This window comes from Eschrichtius robustus, chromosome 2, assembly GCF_028021215.1.
Source record: "Eschrichtius robustus isolate mEscRob2 chromosome 2, mEscRob2.pri, whole genome shotgun sequence".
Taxonomy (NCBI): Eukaryota; Metazoa; Chordata; class Mammalia; order Artiodactyla; family Eschrichtiidae; genus Eschrichtius; species Eschrichtius robustus.
In genome coordinates, this window is record NC_090825.1 from 7,564,696 (window position 1) to 7,587,019 (window position 22,324).

The following is a 22,324-nucleotide window of genomic DNA, read 5'->3' on the forward strand; positions in this document are numbered from 1 at the left end:
TAAATAACCGAAAGGATTAGCAGCTAACCCCACTGCAAGGCTTTGCTCAGAGCCTGGATGTGGTGATACACCCCCCTCTGCAGTGAAAGGCCTAGATCTCCTGCCAACATTTGGGGAACAACACTGGTTTAATAGCCCTTGCCTCCCTCATGACACTCTGCCTGATTTTCTCACTTACAAACTGAAGGACAGGCTTCGTGACATGTGGCTCAGATAATGGAAAGTGCAGGTTCCTTGATAAGAAGCGGACAGACTGTTCAGATGCCTCAGGCAGTTCTGAACAGAAGGAACAGCACGGATTTAAAATAACAGCCTGTGCCCCTCGCCTTCTCACCTCTGTCTTGCAGAGGTGAGGCCGGAAATGACAGCATGGAGATCAGCAGTGATGTGACAGCAAAGGGACTTACTAAATTTTCAAATACGTTGAAGTTAATAGCTGTTACTCATATTCTCTGAGAACAGAAAAAAACTTGGAATGACTTGATTGAGGGCTCTAGAGACAAAGGGGAAGAAAGGCTGGATCCTATAAGTGAGGACGCAAACAAATAAACTGGCAAAGGAAAGTGTGGAATCTCTTTTCTTGGATTCAGAGTCCGGCTCTAAACACAGGGGAATTTATCCCTACTCTGCAGGGTTCCCTGTGGGAATGTACACTAGGCTGTTTCTCCCAGGGCTTTTTGGGACCCTGAGCAGTAGCGAGGAGACTGTCCCATGTGGGGTTCCATCATAATATCCTTTAGTTTATTCTTTCCAATGCACTACTTCTCAGCTTCTGGAATTACAGCTCCTAAGGGATATTGATGGGTGTGGAAGTTGCTAGTCTATTAATGCTACAAAGGGCAAAATAGTCCACACCAAGCTCTGGAGATAAAAATCCAAGAATAAAACAGAGACGTGGCATCCCATTTTCAAATCAGCACTGTTTTCTCTTAAGATATTTCTCTTCAAAACAGACAGCAAGGTGCCAGCAGGATCCCGTGTGGCTCCGTGCAAAGAAGGGCTGAATAAGTTAAGAGAACACAGACTGGATTTGCGAGGAAGGTTCTAATACGAAAATGCATGGACACCACGGAAGCGTGGGTTAGGATTATAAGACAGCTTGGTTCCCACGGACAGTGTTTCCAGAGCGGGACACACGGACACTCACAGGACAGGCGGAGATGCTCTGCTCCCACTGCATCATGCTCAGGCTCTCCTCCAGGCTCGTGCATTTCTTCATCACCGAATCCCAGCCACAGTAAGGGTCCTGGGCCCCAATGCAGGCACTGGAAACACACACCAAAGGGTCAAGAGAAAGGCAGGTTTATCTAAGTACCATAGACGCAAGCTAAGAATTGACTCTTAGGACTTGACATGGGACCTACTTACGAGAAACAAAGTTTTCGTCTGCACAGTAGAGAACATAGCTAACTGCATACACCAGTAAGTATCTAATTAAAATTAAAGAAATTAATTTTATTTGAAATATCTATTTTTTTCTAAGATCCAGGGCTGACAACCAAATGATTGTCCATGCTAACATGACGCCTTTTGGTGTCATGAACGATCTAGAGTCAGAATCTTGCAAAGGCTCCAGAATACTAGCTGTCATCACCACCACCATCATCATTCTCACCCCCTTAATGACAGGTACTATTTGTTGAACATCTACTGTGATATATAAAATGATTACATCCTTTATACAGAAACAACTTTTACAGGAATGTATTCATGTTTTCACTTTATTTATCACCATCATAATCATTCTCACCACCACCACCATCATCGCTACTATCATTATAATCATCTTCATCCCCTTAATAATGGGTATTATTTGTTGAACACCTACTGTGATATATAAAATTATTATGTCATTTAACCATTTAAACGACTCTAATGAGGGAGGTATTATTTTAACTTTATTGATGAGAAAAATGAGACACCGAAAATTTCCAATATTTGCCCAAGGACAAACAAATACACCCCAAACCCTGCAACATGGTTGGTTCAAATTTAATAAAATAGAGAAGTGTTCCTTTTGAGTACCTAGCTTAAAAATGCATTAAAATTTTCAATTTAATAGTGGTTTAATATAGCCCTGTCTACAATATTCAACATATTATATCAGAAATACTGTAGATGGTAGATATAGCCCTGTCTACAATATTCAACATATTATATCAGAAATACTGTAGATGGTAGATATTTTATTTTAGCTTTGTCTAAATGAAAGAGTTCATATACAACATGGGCATCATTAGATGAAGATTTCAGCCCCTAAGTTATAAACACAATATAATGTAGATGTGGGGAGGGAGGAAACAGACAGAGATGACTGTGACAGAGTCAAAATTATACAGAAGATGACCCCACAGAAATGCAGGGCATTGGACACCTTCTCTCTGAAGGGTCAAGAGGTCAGGTGTGCAGGAAAGGGTTGTGAGGAAAGGCAGGTGAGTTCAGCGCGGAAGCACCAAGGTCTTCTGAGTTAGGGCAGAGCTTACAAGGGGCTGAATCTGTTACAGAGTTACCAGTTCACCAAGAGTAGAACTAGAAATCATAGCATAGTCATCAAACATGGGGCTAGGGAGGCAGTCAAAGTAATAATAAGTCATTAATATTAATGATATTAAAATCTCCTTATTAACACATCAAATATGTAAACCTTGCACAAAGCACTGTTCTAAGAACTGGACCTCGATTTGCTCATGTAAACCTCATAAAACCTTTAAACAGAGTACCTCCGTCAGCTACTCTATTTATTCTCATTTTAAAACGAAAAAATCGAAGCAGAGAAAGGAGAAGTCCAAGTTCCACAGCTGGGGAAGATACATCTAAAGATAATAAATGAAGCAATAGAGGTATAAAACTATTACTGATTAAGTTACCATGCAATCATTGTGTATTAACCAGCCCCAGAAGTTCAAACGGTTAAAACTGGCACTTCTCACAGCAGGACTAGGGGTGGGAAGGAGTGTGAAACAGTTACCTGTCACCATAACCTCGCTGGAACTTTTTGATAAGTGACCCTGTACCTGTTAAAAGATAAACTGAGGTCGATTAAACTGTTCAAGAGTTTATCTGAGCAAATATGTGGCAGTGCCAAGGGGGCACTGGTTAAGAGGCTCTGCCCACAGGGGCTGAGGAGAGGCTTTTACAGGGAAGATGGAGAAGCAAAGCTCGAAAGTTATTTGATTGCCTACAGCCTGAGCGGTGCCTTATCTGGGAAAGCCTCGTTGCGCGCTCGCCGTTGGTTGTTCTTAAATTTCATCTTTTCCGATTCCAGGGCATTGACTGGGCATAGGCAGGACCAGAGCCCCAGTCCTACTGAACTGGCATCACTGCTGGATCCCACGGTGTACATCACACATCGGAATCCTCTTCGTGTTGGATCCCGTTTTCCCGTCGGGAGGCAAAAAGGGCAAAGTTACCCTTCGAGAATTATTCAAGAAGCCTGAATTCCGTTTCATGTTTCTTATTCAAGCAGTATGACCATGAGACAGACGTAAACTTCCAAAAACGAGGAAATTCCACCAAGTCCCTAACTTGGCGGCTTCCCCCTTGCAAAGCTGCCTGTAGAACTGAAGCAACGCCACAGGGTTACATGGAATATTTTAAGCTGTTTTCAATGAAAAGCTGCTTGTGATAACGTCTCTTTCTTCCGATACTGCGGATGGTTCTGTAGATTCTTAAGATTACACTTAAAATACTAAAACTTCTCTACAATCACAAGTGCCCATTCATTAAAAATACCGTTTATATTAACTATGTTTTCCTCACTTAAAATGTTTCATACCATGGGGAACATTCTGACGAGCTCTACCTTTATTCTAAATTATACCTTAAGAAAAACCAGTCATCATAACTTATTATTTTTGGAAGGTGTGTCCCTTAAGGAGATCATGTGGAAAATCACAGACTGCCTATGAATGTAGCCATCATGAAAGTGGCTTTTCTTTAGTCCACTTTGAAAATGTTTTTCTTTGTGTGATGAATATTTTTAATAATTTTTTTCTTATTTTGTTAAGAACCTTAGATTATTCTCATGTGATATATTACCCTGGTATCTGAAAGTATCTGAATTCAGAAAACAAGATGGTCAGAATCTGAGGTTTAATTTGAGAACACATTTAGTGAAAGTGTATTTTAGAGCAAATGTATATTTAGATGTAGGCCTTAATTCTAGAAGGATAAACTGCTTTCTTTCTTACAGGAAATTAATCTAATGACATTACAGTTTATATAAACACTTCCTTTACTTTTAAAGTTTGCGGTTATGCTATTTGTTGAGTAATAGAAATAAATGGGTATATTCATCAAAATCTTTCACTGTATTTCTGCAAAGCTGGAGCTAATTACTGAATATGATCCCCTTGCATATTAGATTATCTAAGTATCTATGACTTCATCTGGCTTGTTTCTGTCACACTAACTGACATTATGTCAGTTTATTTCTGATATTAAGAACTCTTGCCTTATCAACAACATGTATTCATTAAACATGGGATTTCAAAAGTATTTCCATCATTCATTTATTCAGCACATACTTAGCACCTGCCTTGAACTGATTTTCAGAGTGTTTCCTGGGTGTACCGGGAAACAAAACAGACACAGTCAGTTGTACCCAAAGAACTCACCTCTTAGTGAAGGAAATAAACATTAAACAACTGCCCCGATAGGTATCAACAGCCAGTTGCAAAGGATAAAACAAAAGGGGGATGAGGAAACGTGTGGGGAGAGACATTTAAGCTGGGACCAATGAGAGGAACAGAGTGATTGACGTGATATTTTTCAGCAAAAACAGAGTGTTTTAGCAGGAAGACTAGCACAGGGAAAGTGTACAACGTAGGAGGGAGTGAACTTGAGAGTTTGAAGAAACACCTGATAAATGGAGGTGGCGCTTTGGCGGAAGCTTGGGGTGTAGAATCTGCTGAGCCCTCAAGCCTCCCTCCCTAAGCATTTAGGTTCCCTTGTAAGTGCTGCACCTTTAAAGTGCTTCCCAAATTGTGTACAAAAATCACATGTCAAATGTCAGTATTTTTATTTGTATTATCATGGTGATGACACTGAGAGAGAACAATTTATCTATTCATGAATAATAGTGTCTTAATACCTAAGACAATCTCAGTTGCTTTATTCTTAATGGCTATGTCACCATATACTTCAGGATCTGCTTTTACTTTGAGTTGCATTAAAAACATTATCTTACTAAAAATAAGACTGGAAAATTCCAATTAGACAGTAACCTTCCTGAGGAATACATTCTAAGACATCCACAAGTCCCTCAATTAGTAAATCCAACTGGAACATATTTTTTTTTTCAGTTTCCTCTTCTGCAAAAGTAGGATAATACCTCACTGGGCTGTTCTGAGGATTAACTTACATCATGTGGTAGAAAAAAAAGTTTTTTTGAGATGGGCTGCATATACTTATTCTACTTAATCTATAAACATAATTACAAATTAATATATGCTGTCAACTTCTGGGAGTGTTTGAAAACATTCTATACCAAAAATACTAAATCTGTGAATGCCGTGGGGTCTTTATTTAATAAGGCGATGTGAGACACCACAGCGTGTTCCATTAAATGGTGCAAAGTATTTCAGCTACATGTCTGGATCCATTCACAATGTTTTTTTTTTACTACTTGCACGTGCAAGCACAGTGTCATGTGTTGAAGACACAAGGGTCAGGAATGAACTTTCAGTCTAGTGAGGGGGGAAGACGACGTTCATGACCACTGCTTGACAATGTCCTAGTGAGGAATGACTATTGAGAAGCCCTGGCAACCGGTGCTATAGGAATCAGAGGAGCGAGCTGTGGCCCAGAAGAGTTTCAGGAAGAGGTGCTATTTAGGCTGTCCTTTGAATGCAGCTGGGGTTTGGCTGAATCGGAAGCACATCCCTGGTCATAGTGGTTCCAGGAAAGACGACAAGGAGTCATGTGCACATGGCATGATCCTGGGAGCTGAGCGGCTTGGCTGGGTTGAAGTGTCCTTAAGATTCCAGAGAAGTGTACTGATGTGATTAAAATATGGGGGTTTTGCTTAAGCAAGGGAGATTTGGCTGTGGTGAGTAGGATTCTAGTAGATAGTGAAATCTACTAGAAGACGAATTTATAATTCCCAAGAACTAAGATACAGGTACAATTGCAACAGCATTTTTAAAAGTTAGGACACATGCCAAGTAAGCAAAGACACAATTACCAGTAAAAATATATGTTTACACTCATTATACATAACTTGCTAAAGGCATTTAATAAATATTCATGTTACATGCTATGATTTGTAGAGGAAATTAATGAACTAAAATTTCAGTTAGTCACTAACACTTAATATATTAAAAACTGTTCGCTATTGGCTTATCATTAAATTACACTGATTAAATTAAATGAGGATTTTTCACATTTCAATTTGCTTTTTTTATTAATTAATTTTTAAAAAAGATTATTATAATAATAATTTTTTAAAAAACTATAGTTCTTCATGCATCCTTTCCAACATGTTAAAGTGAATTATTTATGAATGAACCTTAGATGATGGTGATTCCATATTGACTACAGTATGAATTATCACTGACTGCAGTGCCCTGTAGGAAGTAGGTGCTCAATACATGTTTACTGCATGGCTATGAGGTCACTGAGCCTCTACTGGTTCTCTTTACTTCTAGCCCCAAGCTGTAGGAGCAGTCTCATGCATTCTAGAATCAACTTATGTTTGTTGTACTCTCTGAGAAACTTCTTCAACTTTATCTTCTAAACTTTTTATTGAGTTGCTCATATTAGTTTCTTATTGCTCTTAAAACAAATACCAATTTAAATAATATCAAATTTAAATAATTGATTTGTACTGCCAGTAATACTAAGCAAACGGCTTTTAGTTAAAATCTTAGGGACTTCCCTGGTGGCGCAGTGGTTAAGAATCCGCCTGCCAATGCAGGGGACATGGGTTCGAGCCCTGGTCCAGGAAGATCCCACATGCCGCAGAGCAACTAAGCCCGCAAGCCACAACTACTGAGCCCGCGTGCCACAACTAATGAGCCTGCATGTCTCAAGCCTGTGCTCCGCAACAAGAGAAGCCACCGCAGTGAGAAGCCCCGCGCACCGCAGTGAAGAGTAGTCCCCGCTCGCTGCAACTAGAGAAAGCCCGTGCGCAGCAAGGAAGACCCAATGCAGCCAAAAGAAAAAAAAAAATCTTATTAGGTAGATATAAAAATTTTACAGTGAGGCATTATGGGAAAATTGATAGTTTAAAAAAACAGTGAAAAAAGTAGAGGGCATTTGAAGTAAGCAAAACAAAAATGCTTTCTGGAAATCTAGCACTTGCGGTCAGCTTTGGTTTCTGATGTGATACGGACAGTCCCATTTCACCTAATTTTCCTGCACAGATTCCTGAGCTGTTTACTTTGGCCTCTGGGTGCGCCTTAGTCACTGGGGACTTTTCTCTAGAACAAACATAAAATTTTTCTGGAAAGGCCAATTCCGCCCCCTGAGGGAAGCTCTCCAGGGAAGGCAGCCTGTGCAGCTTTGTACTCAGGAACAAAAGGGGCACAGAGACTAAACATGAACCCTTCACAGCTCAGGGATGTTGAAGTAATTTCCAGAAGAGACTTGGAAAATGCTGTGTCCCTGTGCCCGGGAGGGAAAGAACAGCATCCACTGGCCTCTTCGTTCAGGGAAAAGCCTACACTCTGGTATTCGATCTTCTGTCGTCTGTAAACTAGAGGTGATTATAGGTTTCTCCAAGTCCACTCTCAGTCTACTCTCCTCTCCAGCCAGTCAAGGATAAAAATGAAGACACAATTATTTCTTGCCCATCTCATGTTTCTTCAAGAGAAACCCTTCTGTACAGGAGGGTTTAGTAGGAAGAATCAGAAGACACAGGAGAGGCTGAAGGGTCAGCCGTCAGACCTGAAGAGTGTACAAAGTGTCAAGTCATCCATCTTAAGTTTTACACAAAACCCTAGAGACAATAAGTCCAGAGAAATTTTTTCATTATTATTATTTTGGCTTCTTATAATTCACTCGACTTAGCAGTTTGCCTGCGACTGAGTAGTGAGGCTTGGGCCAAGGCGTCCTCCCGTGGGGCACAGCCCACCCCAGGAAGGACATCCGCCCGTCTCAGCAGAAGAGTTGAGGCACATGTGGTACCCACCTTGCATCTGGATTCTCTGTTGCCCTCCCCAGCCACTGGGATGGGCAAAGGTAAGCACTTGGCTCTCCTCACACCCGGCCCCGTTCAGCCTCCATCAGCCCCGCTTGTATGCGTATGTACCTGCTCACTTGAGACAGGGGATTACTGAATACCCATCCACAGACGCTCCTGCCCGTTGGTTGGGGCCATGTTGACATCACTCACCTACACACAGAACGTGCTCGAGGTAGAGTCTCACAACCGCCAGAAAATCCATTTGCCCAAACAGACCAGAGCGAGGTAAATAACTTAATGCAAGGAGCAGAATCTGGCCTGATGGGCCCTGTACATCTCAGACAAGGTGAAGTTGTTTAAAGGTGGAAGAACAAATTCACAGCAGGTCAGTTTGCCCTCTGTTTGGTCCAGAGGCAATGTGAAGTATATCTGGACAATGAAGGCAGATCACGCGTATGAGAGCAGCACGGGCTTAGCAGGAGGTACATGAACTGAATATAATGCTCAAGCGCAAAGGAGAGGAACCGTCTCGTATTGGATTCTTCTTATTTGCCAGACCCATTATATGGTCTCTGTCTTTTTGCTCTAGTAACACACTGAGTAACCTCATAATCACACACCAAGCCAAAGGCTTATCCAGGATCCACCTGCATCCAAAGCTCATGATCTTTCCGTATGCGAGCTGCTTTGCAGACACATAGGGATGATGATTTCCTTAAGAATCATTAATTCACTGGACCAGACTGCAAATACAACCTTAGGAGGAGCTCAGGGTATAAAAGCCAAGGTGTTTCTGCTCAGGATCACTCAGATGCAAGGATCTGGAGCTGAGAAAAACTGCTGCAGCCCAAGCTTTCCCGTGGAGATCTTTACATAGCGTTAAATCTGGGAGCTCAAAAGCAGGAGACCTGTAGAGTAGACGTTAAATAATGAAACCTCGCAGTGTGGGCCCTTTAGTTGTGCCTCTTAAACACACTGAGGTAAAAAGGCTGGTAACTGTACTGATTTTAAAGCTTTATCCAAGTGACTATTTGGATTGCCATTTAGAAGACAGAAACATGCTCTTTTAGGAAACTGAACAGGAAGCGGGACCTGAAACTGTTGGGTGGCTATAGCATCTCTACAAGATGGCACTCAAATATTTTCTTTGCTTTTATTGTCTACCTGGATCAAATATATGTTTATATCATTGTCAAAGGTGGATTTACCATGAAGCTAAGGAAGCTTGAACTTCCTTACTTCATGAGACCCTTTAGGATTCTGTGATTGTAGGTGACATGGATGGAACTAGAGACTGTTATATTGAGTGAAGTAAGTCAGACACAGAAAAGACAAATATCGTATGATATTGCTTATATGTGGAATCTAAAAAAAATGGTACAAATGAACTTATTTACAAAACAGAAATAGAGTCCCAGATGTAGAAAACAAACTTATGGTTACCAAGGGGGAGGGGGGAGGGATAAACTGGGAGATTGTGATTGACACATACACACTACTATATATGAAATAGATAACTAATAAGGGCCTACTTATAGCACAGGGAACTCTACTCAGTACTCTGTAATGACCTATATGGGACAAGAATCTTAAAAAGAGTGGATATATGTATATGTATAACTGATTCACTTTGCTATACACCTGAAACTAACACAACATTGTAAATCAACTATACTCCAATAAAAATCAAAATAAAAAGCCACAGCCATATCTGATTTCTCTCTGTATTCCCTGCATTCAGAATAAAGCTTGCCTGGAACTGTTCAAAAAATGTTTGATAGATGAAAAAAAAAAAGATTCTGTGATTGGCCTCCGTCATGTTTGTATTTATAATTTGATATTCTTTTCCTTAGAATAGAGAATTCCTTTTAGAATAGAGAGTCCCTCCCAAATTGTGTGTCACACCTCACATAACCTACATTTTCCCCTGATTATTACAGAACAGTAGTATGACTTACATTTCTTAATTTACTAGTCTAGTTCACGCACGTTCATGTTCTACATATCACATTTTGACTGTTCCTTTTCCACCCTGCCCAGGACTTGGGGGTGTAACTTATGAGTTTCTGGAAGACACTGTGTTCCAGCCCAAGCCCACCTCGGACCCCCTCTTACAATGTTGTAATTAGCATGTTAGCATGTATTTCACAGTTGTAATTAGCATGTTGGCATTCATTCCACGGTTGTAATTAGCATATTGGCAGGCATTTAACAAGTTGACATGTATTTCACAGCTATGACTAGCATGTTGGCATGTCTTTCACAGTTGTAATTAGCATGTTGGCATGTATCTCGCAGTTGTGAATAGCATGTTGGCATGTATTTCACAGTTGTAATTAGCATGTTGGCATGTATTTTGGAGTTGTGGACAGCATGTTGGCATGTATACTTTCGGTCTTTTCCTTCTATGTTTTAAACAGTATTAATGATGGCAAACAAATAACGTGTCTTGCTTTTTCAGTTAACATCGTATCATACACATGTCTTCATTGTCATCATTTAATGCCTTCAGAATAACCCACTGAGTGAATACGCCACTGAGTCAGTATATCATAACCTGGTAATTAATTCCCTTACTATTGGAAATTTAAGATTGGAGCACCGGTTGTGATTCAGATATAGCTTAAAAAAATAATTGGACAGCGATGGCAGGCTTGCAGATCAGGTCCTAGTGGAGTCCAGGGTCAGACTTTAATGATAAATCGATTTGGGGATAAAGCCTAAGGCAACTCCAAGGCCCTTTGGCTTGAATCCACAAGAGATATTTGGGAGATTTTATTTATGTCAGAATTTCTCATTAGATTCTGAGCCCCGCGAAGACAGGGTCAGCGACGGCTCATCTATCATCATACACTCAGAGCCTGGCTTGGTGCTTGGTACACATAAGATTCAATAAATATACTATAAGTGAGTTAACTAAGGAAAATCCACAGTCTTTAGAGGCTACACCAAAGCCAAAGCAAACAGAAACTCAAGATGTTGAGATTAGGAAAATATTAAGTTTATTTTGAAGGGAGAATATTTACTTTGTAAAATGGGTACATTTCAAAATGTCCTCCTGATGTTTATATGATTCATAACTGAATGGCTAAGGTTGTCTTGCTGGGGCACCTTGTGGGGATCCTGCAATTTCTCTCTATACATTGTGTTTCTCCCATCAGGCAGATGCTGTCTTTAGAGAATATGTAATTAATAAAGGTGACAACCTATTAACTCCACCTTTTAAACTGTAGCTCTTTCAAGCAATAAATATCCTACAGTAATCTAATTTCCACACTACTTTTCTTAATGAGGTGTGAATTTTTTTATTACAGGCTGACTGAACTAAGAATGACTAGAAACCCATTCACAAATGGAGCCAACTTTTTTTCTTCATGGTTTCCTCTTTCCTTCCAGTTTTATAAAGCAAAATTTAGAAGCTGTGTCTCTTATGTTATATACAGGCTATGAATCTTCCAGTTCCCAGATTTTCTTCTCTCTCCAAATAGTTTTTACAGTAAAGCAAAAATAAAATAAACACCTAAGGACTAAGGGTTTTCAATCCTTTGGCTAATGTTTTATATTACTACACTTTTCTGTAAAGGGAGCTTTACTGTTACACAAGAATTGAGGTTTTCTTTCTAGGTTATAAAGAAAAATAACAGAAAGGGGAGAGGCAGAGTATCCATTTGTTAATTTGATAAGTATTTACTGAGCCTGTCTCAGGCCGGACACATGCTGAAGGCTGTACGGAACCTGGAAAGACAATGCCCAGCCTTCAGGAGCTCACATTCCCAAGGGCTGAAGGAAGAATTCTAATTTCTGTTCTCTGACTGATGATTCTTTGGACATTCTCTCTCTGATTCCGATTGATCCCTCATCTATAAAATGTTAACACTACAACCTGATAGGTTTATCTTACCTCAGAATTGTGGTGGATGTCAAACAAAAAATAAAGAATATATGAATGTCTGAAGAGTAGAAAACGCTCTGTTGTTAATTTACTAGGGTTTAGAGTTAAATTATGTAATTTAACACCTAATTTTAAAAATTAGTGTATGTAATGATGTAAGGCACATTCATTCATTCAAAAGGCGTACATGATAATAATCTAATTCAGCAATCAGCAAATGACAGTGCATGGCCCTAATCCAGCCTGTTCCCTAAAGCTTTACTGAAACACAGGGGAGGCGAATGCTTGGCCCTGGTGCCCTGGCGGCTTTTCATGTCTCCACATAGGGCAAAGCTTAACTACAGCTAAGCTAAGCTTCGGCAGAGCACCTGGGGACCCGCCCGATCACGCGCATGGGAGGGTTATAAGCGCCTGCTACAAAGCTGTTTTCCTCCCATCTCCCTGTGCTCCAGGGGGGCTGTCAGGAGACGGTTTCTCGTCGCCTCCTGGGCTCTAATGAGGTATAAGGCCTTTTGCCCCCTACCCTTGCCCCTACTAGGATGCAGCCGCAGGCTATAAAACCGCAGCACAGAATCAGCCCCTCAGCAGCATGGGGTCCAAGTTCTCCCGCGCATTGTCATCTGGCCTCTTCTGTTTTGGTGTCATCTGTGGGATAAGGGACCTGGTAGCTGACACCTTTTCTGCTCTTACTTTTGTTGTCCACATAAGTAATAAACTGACTGAATCTAAAAGTGAATCCTTCCTTTGCCGGATGAACCTGTGTGCCTTTTGCTGACACACGGCCACACCCACTCACTATGGTCTGTGGCTGCTTCCATGCTTCAAGGACAGAGTTGAGCAGCTGCAGCGGAGACCCTATAGCCTGGGAAGCCTAAAATGTCTTCTGTCTAGTTCTTTACAGAGAAAGTTTGCCAACCCACTGATCTAATTAATGCACAATCCTTAAAATGGTTTTGAAGTCTCAATCAAAAGCCTTTCCGTCACCACCTCCCCAAGCTTTCCTTTCCTTAGACCTGAGGAGCTTCAATCAGCCAGACTAACTGGAAGGTTACACTGTTTCCTTGGGGGTGGTGGGGTGCAGAATAACAGCTTGATTTCTGGATGTGACTATTGCAGCTCAAGTCCTGTGATCATTCTTTTCTTCTTGAAGCAGGGAGATAAGACCTCTATCAGCTCTTGGCCAGTCTGTTTTCCTCCAAGTGGCAAGTTATGACTTTATATTGGTACTTACATCAGTAGGAATTAAGTTAGTGGCTATTCTTGCCAGCTTCACCTTGTGCATCCCTATGAAGACCTTTTACCACTTTCACGCTGCTATTGGGAGCCCCTGGCTGGGCACCGGCCTCATGTGAGGGTGGCGTCAGCTTACCTACCTTCCATTTCACATGCTGTACCCATATGCAGCCCTTTCCAGATTCCCATATTCTTCAGAATTCAGCAAATCTTAATTCATTTCATGAAACTAACACATGCGTGTGGTAAGTAAGTCTTAGAGTACCAAGGATACACAGGAAAGGTAAAATTTCTCTCCCACTCTACATCCCCAGAAGTCACCATCCAGCCTGATGAGTTGCTTTATTATTTGCATAGCTTTTCCATGTTATTTCTTAAATGGGTTGTGCAAAAAAAAAAGGTTAAAATCAAAACAAAATCTTTTTACTCAGTTTTTGAGGTCAAATTCAACTGAAATATATTTTTAAAATATTGTTCTTTCCAAACAGCTTTCCGAGGAAAACAGCTATGGGAAGTTAAAAACACTGTGCTGTTGGCTCCAAGTTTCAACGTGTGCATAGTGTGGATGGCGCAGGCGTGCACTGTTTTCAGCCCCTCCTGGGTCCAGGGTCACCTCTAGAACAGCTAGAGAATGGAGACTCATTTTACAGTAACCCAGGGGTACACAACCTCTTTTCGGTCTGCTTAACCCAGCCTGGTGGCGGGCATCATAAGGCAGGCACTAATGGGAAGAAGCTGGGAGTACTCGTCAGTACACCTGAGTTCAGCCTGTCCTGGTACTAACTAGCTCTGGCTCGCAAGAACACCGTGAAAAATGCCATCAAATGGCTCATCCCTGCTGAAATCTGACCATTGAGCATGATGTCCTCATTGTACCAGGGGCAACACAGTGAACCAAAGATAAAGTCTGGGCCTTGGGGTCAGAGAGTCCCGCTCTGAATCTGGGCTTCACATCACATGAGCTATGTGACTTTGGGCAGGATGCCAGAAGTCCCAGACACCATTTCCTCATCTGAAAAATAGAGATGATATTTGACTTTACTGTCAGGGTGTAATGATGAAGGAAAGTGGGGATAGGATCTAGCACAGTGCCAGACATGTAAAAGAATCTTGGGAAATTGTATCAACTGTTATAATTTATAAGCATTTTGATTGATAACAAACTGCATTGCCTCTGAAAAACAGATATTCAAAAAAATGAACAATGTGAATATGATTTTGAAGGAGACAGGTAATTTAGTTAAGCTCAATTTCTCTTCTAAACACTTCAGAATTCATTTATAAAAATGATTTTCTGATAACAAAATTACTTACATTGTACTATGAAAAATATATTTAACAAAGAAATGAGTATTTATTGTTACTCAATTTTTATCCTGTCCCTATGCCGTGTACTTCTTTAGGCATATTTCTTGAAAGTTAAAATTGCTTTTGTCCAGAAAAAAAACCCCACACTATCTTTCTCCATACTTTATAAAAAAGAGATCTGGTCATGTAGATACCAGTTCCTCAAAAATGGATTTTTTTTCTGCAATGAGCGTTAGAGAGGTTTTCCTATCTTTCTATAAGAGGAAGATGGCAGAGAAACATTGGGAGAAATCCAGAGAAACTCTTGGGTTGAAATCTTTAGATTTTCTTTTCTCTAATGGAATATTTAAGGGTCAAATACAAACTAACCCACTCTGGGTGTGAGCACACAGAAGAGCACAGTCTCTCAGCTTACAATAAAGTTATCATCTCTCACTGCTTTTCTCTGAGCGAGTGGACAGGCAAACAGCAGGGAGATTCAGCTCTAGATATAACTGTAAAATCTTGTCCTCCCAGGAGCCTGATAAAGACAGGCAAGGGGCTTATTCTCCTTGAAAGAAAAAGGGGGAACTGTCAACTCCTCCTGGGCGGCCGGGCCTGGTGGTGTTGATGCCTGTGGATTCATGGTTGAACTTCAAGTGCAGCTGCCTAGGAGACAGGAGTGGGCAGAGGATGCCTGGCTTCCCTGACCTGATGCAGGACCTAGTTGCCTAAGTTGCACCTACAAGTTGCTGAGCTAGCAGAGCACCAGGAAAAAGGTGAATTGCCTCGTGCTTTGCAAACCAGAAACTCCCATTTCAGCACCAGAAATACCTGTGTATGGCACAGGCCTGTTTTCCTGCCTGTTATCCCCTGTCATGTCCCCCCAGAGCATGCTGGGCTGCAGCTGGAGGACTGGTGCCCTTCCAGCTTCATTTAACTTGTGACACTCCTGTTCACGAGACCCCAACCCTCCCTGTCGCCCACTGAACCATCAGCAACTGGGCTAGAATAATTCCTGCCCTAGGCTAGTCCTGCAGGAAACACAAACCAGAACAAACTTCAAGCAGCCATTGGTTAAATTTAGGGAAAAGGTGTTATATAAAAGATAGTTGTTAATCAATATCACTATTTGTTATTATTAATCACAACAGCATCATTATTAGTTGGGAGGTCCCTAATGTTATTTATTTCTCAACACTCTGATACCAAAGGAGGCAACACATTATATACCTCATTGTCTAATATCATCTAGAAAGGAATATTGTAACGATTTTTATTAAACATAAAAACCTTCCTTCTACGTAAGAATACCCATTTGGCCCATTTGCATTTTACATTACATATATTTTCCCATTTGATTCTACAGCAATTCACATGTGTTAGATGAGAAAGTGTGGTTTAAAATACTTTGGTGGCCACAGGTTAAAAAAAGTAAGTGTGTGTGTGTGTGTGTGTGTGTGTGTATATATATATACTTGTAGCAGATTAATTCAGGAACACCAAATACCAGCATCATCACTGAATGTTATAATGCACTGAAAAATTTATTTTCATCCTGACATCTGCTTACAGATGTTATACAGTGGCTCCTCGTCCACAGATACTGATGTGTTACTGTCATCACAGAAACCTGGTTTGCATCAGAACTCTCTGCATCCTGGGATGCAGGATTCACAAGGATGCTAAGGTCCTCATCCCATTTAACCACGGGAAATCTGAAAGCCCTTGGGGCTCCTGTGCCCTCTCTCTTGGTGGCACCTCGACAAGGGGCGCCAGCACACCGGAGGGTCCCCTGGGGCTGCCCTACCTGCGCGTGTGGTAGAACTGGCACCTCTTCAGTGGGATCTTGGCCACGTGCTCCCGCAGACCCACGAACAGGATGCTCTGGCTGTGGAGGATCTGCAGGCTTCTGATGGGCTCCGGCCGCCTCTCGGGGAAGAGCTCCATCTCTTCCAGCAAACAGCTGCCCGAGGTCTGAGTCAGGGGCGCCCGCACTTTTTTAATGGTGCCGTAATCTGCGGAGGCGACAGGGAAAGAAGAAAGTGAGGTCAACGGGTCTCACCAGCCACTCGCCAGCTGAGCCCTCGGGGTTCTCCAGCCTGGCTGCACGTAGGGTCATCTGCTGATGCCAGGGCCCCACCCTGGACCTGTTCAATTAGCCCCGCTGTATGTGGGACCAGGCGCCAGTATTTTCCCAGCTCTCAGCGGCGTGGACACACAGCCAAGGACGAGGAACCCCTCGGCTACTAGCTGCCCGGTCCCGATGCAAGTCTAGAGACCCAGAGCACAGAAAAGCTCACTGCGGCTCAACGCAGCTGGCTTGGCACCATCCCCTGGAGAGCATCAGGTGAGAGGAATCCTTGGATTCCCAGTGAGAGACAGAGGAGCTGGCCCTGCCGCCCCAGCACAGAAGACCCCGCATGGGGGACAGCTGCAGATACGCAGGGAGCAGAGGACCACCTGCTTCCCTCCTGCCCCGGAGGTACATCCTTCTCTGTCTTTCTGGCTAGATCCCCTCCTTCCTCTCTCTCTCCCCCAAGCTTGTTCTTTGGGATGCTCTTCTGGGTCTCAGCTCCATGGCTTCTTCTCGCCTGTACTAATGAACATCCATTTCTTTTTTTTTTTTTTTAAAATAAATAAATTTATTTATTTATTTATTCATTTATTTATTTATTTGTTTGTTTATTTATTTATTTTTGGCTGTGTTGGGTCTTCGTTTCTGTGCGAGGGCTTTCTCTAGTTGCGGCGAGCGGGGGCCACTCCTCATCGCGGTGCGCGGGCCTCTCACTGTCGCGGCCTCTCTTGTTGCGGAGCACAGGCTCCAGACGCGCAGGCTCAGTAATTGTGGCTCACGGGCCTAGTTGATCCGCGGCATGCGGGATCTTCCCAGACCAGGGCTCGAACCCGTGTCCCCTGCATTGGCAGGCAGATTCTCCACCACTGCGCCACCAGGGAAGCCCTGAACATCCATTTCTGACCCGGTCCCCTCCCCACTCGAGGTTTTCTGCTCACCACGTGCTTACGCTCACTTACTTTGGCTATGAGCACTGCCCGGGGACAAGTGTCCTAGTGTCCCTGGAACCACACAGACTCTCCAGAGTGGCTGTGATGGGCACAGAGAAGGGTCCTCTCCACCAGGGAGGGGCACTGTGCAGCCAACCCCCAGGGTTGGGACCCAGACTTGAAACGTGCTGTTGTCCTTGGTGCGCTGTGGTGAGGCCCCCAAGGCCAGTGTGCAAGTCCAGGGAATGAGACCCAACCCTCTAGAAGCACTTCTGAAAGCCGTCCACAAGTTCCTCAAATCACCCTGAAGGCACTGACTTCATAAAACCCATGGGGATCTGAGTTTCAAAATACTGTAATTCTTATTCTGTAAACACACATAATGAGGCTATCAAGTCATCTAAAGCAGGAAATAAAATCAAGAACCTCTGGCTTCAAGGCTTCCGATCAATCTGCTAATCTCACAAGAGGTTTGGACAGAAAATACCTTTCAAGTTTTTCATTCCTAGGAGAGTCCTTAGAGAGGAAGGATGTTTACATTTAGAGAGAAAATACCTAGGTGGATATATATTATCCTGAGTTCATTAAGAAACGTATATCCGAAACATCTCCAGTGAACATTTATTATGAACTGACTGCTTTAAGCACTATGCATGTAATAGTGTATAAAATTATGCATACACTCATGCATGCAGTATTAGTAAACCACTGCTTAATTTTATTTTAGGTTAGCTGGTTAAACATGTCACTTTTGAGAAAGTTCAAGCACAAACAGGATTACTATGTATACTGGGAAGATTAAAAATACAGTACCTGTCTTTTTTTTTTTTTTTTAACATCTTTATTGGAGTATAATTGCTTTACAATGGTGTGTTAGTTTCTGCTTTATAACAAAGTGAATCAGTTATACATATACATATGTCCCCATATCTCTTCCCTCTTGCATCTCCCTCCCTCCCACCCTCCCTATCCCCCCCCTAGGTGGTCACAAACCACTGAGCTGATCTCCCTGTGCTATGCGGCTGCTTCCCACTAGCTATCTATTTTACGTTTGGTAGTGTATATACGTCCATGCCACTCTCTCACTTTGTCAAAGCTTACCCTTCCCCCTCCCTGTATCCTCAAGTCCATTCTCTAGTAGGTCTGTGTCTTTATTCCCGTCTTGCCCCAGGTTCTTCATGACCTTTTTTTTTTTTTTCTTAGATTCCATATATATGTGTTAGCATACGGTATTTGTTTTTCTCTTTCTGACTTACTTCACTCTGTATGACAGATTCGAGGTCCATCCACCTCACTACAAATAACTCAATTTCGTTTCTTTTTATGGCTGAGTAATAGTCCATTGTATATATGTGCCACATCTTCTTTATCCATTCATCCGATGATGGGCACTTAGGTTGCTTCCATGTCCTGACTATTGTAAATAGAGCTGCAATGAACATTTTGGTACATGACTCTTTTTGAATTATGGTTTTCTCTGGGTATATGCCCAGTAGTGGGATTGCTGGGTCGTCTTTAAGGGAAGAGTGTGTGTTTGTGAGCGCACAGCAAGGAAGTGGGTGGGGACAGAGAGGGGGGAGAGACGGGGAGAGGGAGGGGGGAGAGGGAAGGGGGGAGAGAGAGAGAGGCAGGGGCAGTCTACGCAGCAAGGCAGCATTTTATCAAATGCTCACACAAAGTGTGCAAAACAATTTGTATGTATTTACTGTGTAAGTCAACCTAATTTTGACTTGGAGACCACAATTTCCAGCTGGCGGGAAATTCAACCCAGTGATGTTTGGGTCTTCCTGCCTGCATGGGGCAAAGCATCAGAGATGAGCCCGGCACCAAGGCAGGGATGGGAACAGGTGGCAGCTTCAGGGAAGGTGACCTCCACGTAGTGTCTCAGCCCCAATACCCTGAGAGGAGGTCTCCACCGGCAGACGGAAGTGCCAGCCTCCTGTAGACCAGTGACAGGCACGGAGCCTTTGCTGCCCTTTGGGACATCCTGACAATAGGACGCGGTCCGAGACAGAAGTTAGGAGCCAGGGCCTGCCACCATCCAGTGAGCTGCGAGGCTCTGATGGGTCTTAAGTAAGAGACTCTTGGGAATAAACACACTACTCTATATAAAATAGATAACTAATAAGAACCTGCTGTAGAGCACAGGGAACTCTACTCAACACTCTGTAATGGTCTATATGGGAAAAGAATCTAAGAAAAAAAAAAAAAAAAGAGCAGATATATGTATACGTATAACTGATTCACTTTGCTGTACACCTGAAACTAACACAACATTGTAAATCAACTATACTCCAATAAAATTTTTAAAAAGAGAGACTCTTGGGATAAAACAGAACATTTTAGAGCAATGCAGGGGTGGAGGTGAGGAGGGGCAAAAGAGGCGGGAGTCCAGGTGGCAAACTGTCATCTTTTGACGGTTACCACGTTAAATTTTCATGGGAAACATGGGTGAGAGAACTAAATCCTATTCAACAGGTGCACAGAGACTCCTGGCTGTTTATTATTTATTTTGCTGATGGATTATTACTCTGAGAAACCAAATCAATAACAATTCAAACGTCAATATGCTCATACGCACTTTGAATTCTTAAGCAATTGTGCGGAGAAAAAACAAATTTTCAAAGATCTTTAACCATTTGATTTAAAAGAACTAACCATCATTGATCCAAACTTCTCAACGTGTATTTCTGCACATCTTGTATCTGACTTTCCAGCTGACCAGGATCCAGCAAAACTGGAGGACTTCTTAGCATTTCAGAGAAGGGTGCTTAGCGTGGACTTAGGTGCTCGTTCACCATCTACGCCTCTGCCGGGTCTTCTTCACTCTGAGCCACCTGATCACGTGAGGAACCTCGTGGAAGTTCCCCGTGCTGTTGGTAGCAGGGTCAGCACATCCGGACCCCAGGAGCCTCCTTCTGTTCCCTCGACGCCTGCCCTCCCTCAGCCTGCACCTTGGCCCCAGTGTTCACACACTGTCACCTTAGTGTAGAATACCTTCCTCACCTGGACGCCCCCAAACACCCACCCTACTCTCCTCACTGTCTCTGGCGTGAGCATCTGGACACACGCACGACCACAGCCCTCTCCTGCCTCGGACCCTCTGCATCAGGTGTCAACACGGGACCAAGTCACCCATGGGCCATGTGAGGCCCGAGCCCAACCTGGTGTCAGTAAATCAGCTTTACTGCACGTGGGCAAATGGACCCAAGTTTGGTTTGGTAACAGAGCAAGGACGTGGCAAAGCCTTTTGTTTTGTTTTGTTTTGTTTTTTTCTTTCAGAGGCAGAAAGTCAGAGCCTGGCTCCTAAGAAACCAAGGAACAAAGATCCACTTCATATGAGAGGACAGAACAGCAGGACTCGGGGAGGTCCCTCAGAGTGCTTTTATGTTTTGTTGTCTTTGCTTTATAATATCTGCCACAGTTTAACTACTAACTTAGTTGTTTCGTGGCGTCTACACTTGCCGTTATTAAGCTCCATGAGGGCGGACACTATCGGTTTTGTCCTCTGATGTCTGCAGAGCGGCCACCTCTGTGGCCTATGGAGATTAATAAATATGTGCTGGACGAGAGACTGAACTAACGAGTGAGGGAAGGAAGGAAGGAACATAGACAGGAGAGAAGAAGGCAGGAAGGAAGGCAACTGTTATGGGAATGTCATTATCACTTGTACCTTTGCTAAAAAGACTCCTGATTAATATGTTTGCATTGCAACATTTAATGAGAGGTACGATATCAGTCAGATCAGTCAGTGTGAAGGTGAAACAAGTAACAGTATTTCCCCAATTCCCAAATATTTCAACTGAAAGTGTCATAAACTAAATATAAATGAGGAAAATCATTTTCATTGGTTTCAGCTGAGAAAATATCAGCTCTGAAAATTTGCCACAGAAAAATAAAACCATATACACCTGAAACTCAGTACTCTAATCAAAGTCAGTGGAAGGAAAAAAATCAATGCTAGAAATACAGAAAACCTTCTCGATCAGTCTGTAAAATTTTGAGATCAGAAAGGAAAGAGAAAATTGGCACTTCCTGTCAATTGCAGATCACTTCCCCAAGGAGAGAGGAGGAGAGAGAGCTTCTGGAAGTGCAGAATCGGAGCTGACAGCAAGACCACGGGGCTGGCACTGCCTTGGCCCCAATTCTCATAATATTCACCTTTTTGTGAGAATGTGAAATACTAATTACGTTATGGACACACATTTGAGGGTCAGATATTTGTAGTTTATCTCTAAAATTGAAAACCACAGCTACTCGTGAAAGAGAGCTACTGCAAGATTTTTCAGGCTGATGAAAGCTGATAGTACGGTTGTCATTTGAAAGACATGAATAGTTGTAATTACATGAAAATATAAATATTGTGCTGAAGAACTTATATTTGCCTAATTTCAGCAGAAGAGGAAGCATGCTTATACTTTAGGGGGTTGGCAGATTCAATAAAGGATGCCCACTTAAATTTAAATTTTAGATAAACCATTAATTTTTTTAGTATTAGTACAATAAATGCAATATTATTCATGGTTTACCTGAAATTCAAATTAAAGTAGGCATCCTATATTTTTATTTGTTAAATCTGGCAGCCTTATTATATCCACATCTCATTTAATCATCTCAGCAAGCTGGTGAGGATGTAACAAATATATGCATGAGTATTCCCACTTTACAGATGAGAAAACTGAGTTTCAGAGAGTAGAAGAACTGATATATATTTCCTATGAACTGTACTTTCAAAATCCTGTAAGGGAGTCAGACATGAAATGGAGGTTCACGTCAACGCT

The 22,324-nt window shown here is 42.3% G+C and overlaps 1 protein-coding gene across 1 annotated transcript in view; it reads right to left on the reverse strand.

Annotated features, from left to right (window-relative positions):
* The window catches only part of SEMA5A (semaphorin 5A), a 492,176-nt gene that overhangs the window by 77,264 nt on the left and 392,588 nt on the right, over positions 1–22,324 (reverse strand). The window contains exons 12-13 of the mRNA XM_068531877.1: positions 16,348–16,555; positions 1,148–1,265 (exon numbers count right to left, since the gene is read on the reverse strand). Of these exons, the coding sequence (XP_068387978.1) occupies positions 1,148–1,265; positions 16,348–16,555 (326 nt within the window). The remainder of the gene's footprint in view (positions 1–1,147; positions 1,266–16,347; positions 16,556–22,324) is intronic.